Source organism: Ictidomys tridecemlineatus, chromosome 2 (genome assembly GCF_052094955.1).
Source record: "Ictidomys tridecemlineatus isolate mIctTri1 chromosome 2, mIctTri1.hap1, whole genome shotgun sequence".
In the NCBI taxonomy this organism is placed as follows: Eukaryota; Metazoa; Chordata; class Mammalia; order Rodentia; family Sciuridae; genus Ictidomys; species Ictidomys tridecemlineatus.
Genome location: NC_135478.1, coordinates 88,870,012 through 88,876,673, shown reverse-complemented (window position 1 = coordinate 88,876,673; position 6,662 = coordinate 88,870,012). Strand labels below are relative to the sequence as shown.

The following is a 6,662-nucleotide window of genomic DNA, read 5'->3' as shown; positions in this document are numbered from 1 at the left end:
TATGCATAGAGTTGAGGGGGGAGGGTCATCTTACCACTACAGGGGACCCAACTGCCTGGGAGGAACACAGAACTGAGGAAGGAAAAGAGACATGGTCATTGCTCCAGCCCCTGAATCCAGCTGTACCTGAAGTCCATACTATTATAGGAACCAAATAAAGTCCTTTTAAAATTCAAGCCATTTTTTGCATCGGTTTTCGGACAGTGGCAACCAAAAAGTTCCTATGATGTTTTTCTGGCTGGTATCATCATGCTACCCTGAGAGGCATAACCTGTCACCTAATGCCAATGAGTTACATTTAGACATCCATTACTGGCTGACACCCGGGCAAGTTCTCTTGCATCAAACTGTCCGTTTGGGGCCCACACAACCGATAGCCCCCATGGTAGGCATTGCAGTTGCTCCACGGAGGCCCCTCTGGTCCCTTTTACCAATTCTGTGTTCCCGTCTTGCACCTCAGTCTGCTTTGCTGGGGCCTGAGGTCTTCAGAGACTTCTCTTGGACACAGGCACCTCCTCAGTGCAGAGCCTGAGGTGCCCCCGTCAACCCAGAGCCAAGGATCCACTGGTATTTTTATGAACTCAAAAACCTCAAGGTAGGACCAGCTCTGAGATGCAACTTAGACTCAGGGCTCCATGTGGGATGGGGCTGAGGCTGAGACCTCCCCAGAAGTCGCTGCTAGCTTGGCTCCTTCCCCTGGCTCATTCTATCCTATCCAGTCCCTCACCAGCTCCTCCTGGGAGCACGTCCCCAATAGACCACATGCTCCTCCACAGGCTCTGCTTTGGGAGCAACCAGGAGAAGATAAGGACCCGCCCCATGAAGCCCTGCCTCTCATCTGACCTGAAATGGTTTCTCCTGTCTTCAAGAGGTGACAGGAATCATCAAGCCAGGAACCGTAGCTGCATCAACAAATGAGATTTATTGGCAGATTTATTATTAAGAAGACACAAAGACACCAAAGGCAGCAGTTTGTCCTACAACAAAAGGTGACTCTGGGACTAGATTCACAGTTCTTCCTTAGCAGCCAGGCTGTCCCCGGGGCTCGGTACCTGCTTCTCTTTTGAAGGCAGAGAACCTGTTACATCCGGGTCCAAAGTATCCCCTTTCTCATTCCTGCACATTTATGATTCTAAGTTCCTTTTACATGAACAGGACCATTCCTGAGGACTTCATGGAACTTAAGTCAGTGAATCATAAAATATTAAGAGCAGGACCCTGGGAACCTGACACTGGATTGACCTATATATAACAAATGAGCTGCATGTCAGCCCGGGAGCAGGGGAGGAGCCTTGTTCCTTTTCACGGGGACTCGTGGCTGCTTTTACTCAGGTGTTGGAGAATTCAGGTAGCCTGGTATTTGGAAAACTCTGCCTTAACCACAGTAGCCATCCAGAGCCGTGAAATGCTCTGACCCGAAAGAAAACCTACAAATGGGATGTTCCCCCAGAGGGTAGGGAATGAGTAAATAAAATCCTAAATGAAACCATCCCACCTGCCCTGGAGGGTCCCCCACATGGGACATTCTATAATGTCAGAGTCGTGGCTCATTATTTGTAGAAGGTTAGAAAATGTGTGTGTGTGTGTGTGTGTGTGTGTGTGTGTGTGTGTAGGGGGGGAGTATAACTGGCAAAACCATTAGTGTGAATACCTATGCAGTAATCGATAGTTAGTATCTGTGGTTCTGAAGGATAATACACTAGATTTTGTCATCTTCACCATGGCTACGGGAAGTAAAGTGACTTCCAAAGTCATGTCGAGTCTGCCGTCAGGGTTCCAGGTCTGCCCCCCCCCCCCACAGGCTGTCCACTCCCTTGGTTCCATGCCGTGCTGACACTTTATTAAATCTTCCCCAGCTCTGAATTCTGGAGCTTCTGACAGCTTCTGCAGGCAGGGTGATCTTTCTGATGAAAACCACTTGCAGACGATCCCCTGGCTTCCCTTGGGTTCTCCCTCCAGGCACAGAGAACAGAGCCGCTGCAGCCTCTCAGCCCGCTTCCCCTTCCCACCGGCTTCTGCAGGCAAGTGGGATTGTTAGCAGCCTGGCCATCGCCATAGTAACAGGGCTTGAAAGATGCCACGCTGGCCTGCCAGGGATGTCTTGCTGGGAGCCCGAGATGTCAAGCAAAGGAGGACATCCTGGTGTGGTGGCACCCAGGGGCAAATGTCCTGAATCTAGTGGGGGAGGTGGCCGTGAGCCTCCCCATCCCCCCCCCCTCCCGGGCCTTGCACACTCCTCTGCTCACTCGCCACACAGTCCGCCTTCCTGGTAATGCTGCTGGCGCCAGCCTGTTGTGCTGAGGTTGACAATGAGACAAGAAAACGGAGAGGGGCAGGGCGGGCAAAAATCCCAGTGCTTCTACGTGGTCACCTGCACCATCTCATCCCGGGTTCATAGGCAGGAGAGTTTCACAGGCAGACAAGCGGCTCTCACTGGGATTCTGGAACGGGGATGGCTGCTGGGCTCCGTGCAGCTCATGGAAAAGTCCATACTGTGCATTGTTCCTTCTGCTCGGAGGGTTTTCAGGGGAGGGAGCGATGTCTACAGGAGCTGTGGAGGCCTGAGACTTAAGGAAGGGAGAGGACAGACGAGGAGGAGGAGGAGGAGAGAAACCATGATGGGAGACCCAGTGGTACCCACATCAGGGCCACAGTTGACTCTTTCTGAAGCCCAAGTGGGACTGGGCATCCCACACAGAGTCCAGGAAAAGAGCAATTTTAAGGGCCACGTCTTGCCGTGGACCCAGCCGCAGGACTTCCAGAGCTGGTGCTCACCATTTGCATGATCCGCAAGGTCTGAGGCTAACATCCTGTCCACCTGGCCGCTGATTCTTAACCAGGGAGGGGCATCAAAGTCACCTCTTGTGCTTTTAACACACCAGGTCTGGTGGCCCACACCTGCAGCGTCAGCATGCTGGCTGTGGGGCAGGCTCTGAAGCCACACGGGGCCAGTGTTGGACACTGGGTTCATCCTGGTCAGCTGAATGACCCTGGGAAAGTTACCACACCAAGCTCTGTGCCTCGGTTTCCTCACCTGTCAAAGGCAGGGACCAAGAGCACCTCCATCCCGGGGCTGTGGAGAGGATGACAGGAAGTCACCCCAGCAGGATGCGTGACACTGTGGGAACACACGAGGTGCTTGGTGCATGAAGCTATCCAGGTAGATGGTGGGGCTCGGCATTTGCATTGTGAAAATACTTCACTGTGACCGATCTGCAGCCTGGGCCGTGGGCAGGGGGAGCAGAACCTCCAGGGTGCTCCCGGGCTGGCAGCATCTTGGACTAGCAACGAGGTACCAAGTGAGAGCTACCAGGTAGCACCACCTCCTTGACTTGGAGGGGGCTGGATGACCTGCCGGGTGGAGGCGGAGGCTAAGTCAGGAGGCCCCCCTTCCAGAGGGGAAGGCCACACATACCACCAGATACAAGACGGAGGTGAAGGAGAGGAGGCCAGGAGCTCGGCTCCGGGGCTGGAGGTGGTGGAAGGCGGAGGCAGGAGGTAAGTGCTGGAGGCTGTTTCTCAGGAAGTCCCCAGCGCTGGACCCAGGAGCGCTGACCCTTTGGCATCCATCTGGACGCCCTCGGCGTTGGGCCCTAGTACACCTGGAAGTGCGCCGAGGTGGCCCCGTCCTTCCAGCAGCGCAGCGTGTCCACGGCGACCGAGCGGCAGAGGGGACAGGTGCGCTCCCGGTCCAGCCACAGGCAGAGGCACTCCTCACAGAACACGTGCTGTGGGGACAGCAATCGGCAGGACTGAGAAGCCAGGGGCAGCAGTGGGCAAAACAGCCCCTGATGCCCTCCCCAGGGCACCCCGAACGTCAGCCAAACAGTGGAGGCGGAAAGGGAGGAAAGGGGGCCTGGGGAAGCTTCACCAACACATGGGCATTTGGGTAAATCGGGTTTTTATTTCATTTTTGGTGCTTGGGATGGGACCCAGGACCTCATGCATGCTCAGCAAGTGCTCTACCACTGGGTTACATCTAGAAGGAAAATGAGGAGTGAACCCTGGTAACATACAGGGGAAGAGCTCTCCTGGCCAAGGAGATAGCATGGGCAAAGGTCCTGAGGTCAGGATGTGCCTCCCATGCTGGAGGAACTGCAAGGACAGTGTGGTGAAGCCAGAGGGGCCGGGGAATGGGAGAGGGAGATGAGGTCAAAGGGCTCATGGGGACTGCAGGCTCTGCAGGGCCCTGCAGATCATTCTGAGGACCCTGTATGATGGCACCCTCTCCTTTTCAGACTCATCAACCCTGGGTACCCAAGGTCAGTGACAGGCCATGTGGCCTTCAATACAAGGTTAATTCACAGCCTTTGCACAAGCAGCGGACCTGTTTATTCTGGAAGGTTCTGTCAATCACACTCCCCTGTTCCCTCATGTCTCTCCAACCCCAACCCTCCACTCTTGCACCACATTCTGGAATGATCTGCAAATACGCTTCTGAAATTATCTGCAAACACGTCTGTCTTGTCACTAGATTGGGGTTTTCTGGGGTCCAGAAGCAGTTTTACTCTGAGAGCAGACTGCTCAGATGCTCAGTAAACATCTGTTAAATGAAGGGACACATGTTCTCTCCTGGAAAGAGGTACTGATGTGGGAGGCTGCAACACACTCCTGTTCACACGAGGTTCTCAGTTGGATTAGGGAACAGGGACTAGTCATCGGAGTGGGCAGTCCCTCTACCCATTCATTCAACACAGGTTCAGTGAGGCTTGCACTTTTTTTTTTTTTTTGGTACTTGGTATTGAACACAGGGGCACTTTACCACTGAGCCACATCCCCAGCCCTTTTTATTTTCTATTTTAAAACAGGGTCTCACTAAGTTGCTTAGAGCCTAAATTGCTGAGGCTGGCCTGGAACTTGCAAACCTCCTGCCTCAGCCTCCTGAGCCACTGGGATTACAGTTATACTCCACCATTCTCAGAACTTTTTTTTTTTTTTTTTAAACGGGGTCTTGTTGTGTTGTCCAGGCTGCCCTCAAACTCCTGGGCTCCAGGGATCCTCCAGCCTCAGACTCCCAGTAGCTGGGACAAAAGGGGCATGTCTCAGCAACTGGCTTTACACACTTTTAATCTTTACACACTCAAATACTTGGATCATAAGGCCAAACATTCTGCATCTCACCACATGATTGTTGAGGATTTTATGTGGTTTTTTTTTTTTTTTTGCAAAAATGTGGTGTGCAACCATTATGTGAAGCTTTTCTTTTTTTTTAATATTATGTATTACTGAACAGTCACTTATTACTAAACTGTCTTTGGTGCATGCTCAGGGTGCATGGAATACTCATAATGTGGTGGCAATGATTATGTGGTGAAATATGGTTCTCAAAGATCACTGATGACCTCAAGGAACTTTTGTTCTTGTGAGCTAAATCTGTCTATATATACTGTATTGAAAATAGAAAATGAGCTGAGCTCAATGATGCACACCTCTAATCCCAGTGTCTTGGGAGGCTGAGGCAGCAAGATTGCAAGTTTGAGGCCAACAGCAGCTTATTGAGATCTTGTCTCAAGATAAACAAATAACAAGGACTGGGGATGTAGCTCAGTGGTAAAGCATCCCCAGGTTCAATTCCCAGTAGCAAAAAAAAAAGAAAAGAAAAGAAAGAAACCGAGTCATATTTAAAACCTATGAATACAGACATAAGTACACATTCTACCAGAACGACGACCTCATCATGGGTCATCACGACCTCTGGGAAAACCCCACTGTATGCTCTAGAGAGATAAAAGCAAATGATATCTTAATATTATTGTAAAACTAGTTTTTACCTTGTAGACTCCCAAAAGGGACTCTTGGAGGTAGTACCCCTGTGACACTTTGAAAACACATTCTAATTGCTTTTTCTTGGTACCTGCCCCGCCCTCTCCAGGAGAGTAGCACAGCTGTAACTGTCTTCCTCCTGTCCACCCCCAAACTTGGGCAGAGCAGGAACTCCACTGGTATTGCTGAGCACTGAATTCAAATCAGGAGAGAGACCCATGGGACACTAGGCTGGAGAAGACCCAGTCCCTGCCCCCAGGGACTCAAGATCTCTACTCCTCAGAGCATTGCAGATTCTGCTGCTGAGGAAGTTCCAATAGCTAGGACTGCCCAGGACCTGGGTAACCTTGAGTTCCTTCTGCATCTGAGAGAGATGAATCCTACAGACAGAGGGAGGGGCTCCTTCCCAGATGGGGTGTGTGGAATGGGCGGGTAGCACCGGATGGTCATGTGTCTCCTGCCTGTGTCTCCCGGGTCAAGAGTAGCAGGCGGGGCCTGGGCTTGGACCAGCACCCTGTCCTCACCCAGACTGTGTTTTGCCCAAAGGCTCAGAGTAGGTAGGAAAAGGCAGCGGGGCTGAGGACAAGATCCCCCCCAACCACAGAAGCCAGGCCCTATGTGAAAAAAGAGACGTTGAGTGGGAACAGAGGGCCATCTCTTGACCTGGCACTTGACTGTGGGTGTGCGATAAGAAAGAAGGAAGCAGCAGCCAGGCCTGGGCACAGGGAGATGGGTGCAGGTGAGGAGTACAAGTCATAATTGTGACACTGTGCAAAGAACTGCTAGTGACCTCCTGTGCACTTCACAGCCCTGTCACGTAACAGACAGGTCACAAAGACCCAGGGAAGCCACGTTGTTCCCAAGGGCACACGTGTGGCACGGTGGGCAAACACATTCCA

At 52.0% G+C, this 6,662-nt stretch overlaps 1 protein-coding gene across 4 annotated transcripts in view; it reads right to left on the bottom strand.

Annotated features, from left to right (window-relative positions):
- Nucleotides 1-903: 903 nt before the first annotated feature.
- The window catches only part of Rnft2 (ring finger protein, transmembrane 2), a 69,123-nt gene continuing 63,364 nt past the window's right edge, over nt 904-6,662 (bottom strand). For all 4 annotated transcript variants that reach the window (XM_078039092.1, XM_078039090.1, XM_078039091.1 and 1 more), the window contains one exon: nt 904-3,728. In XM_078039092.1, coding sequence (XP_077895218.1) covers nt 3,594-3,728 — 135 coding nt within the window. In that variant the 3' untranslated portion in view covers nt 904-3,593. The remainder of the gene's footprint in view (nt 3,729-6,662) is intronic.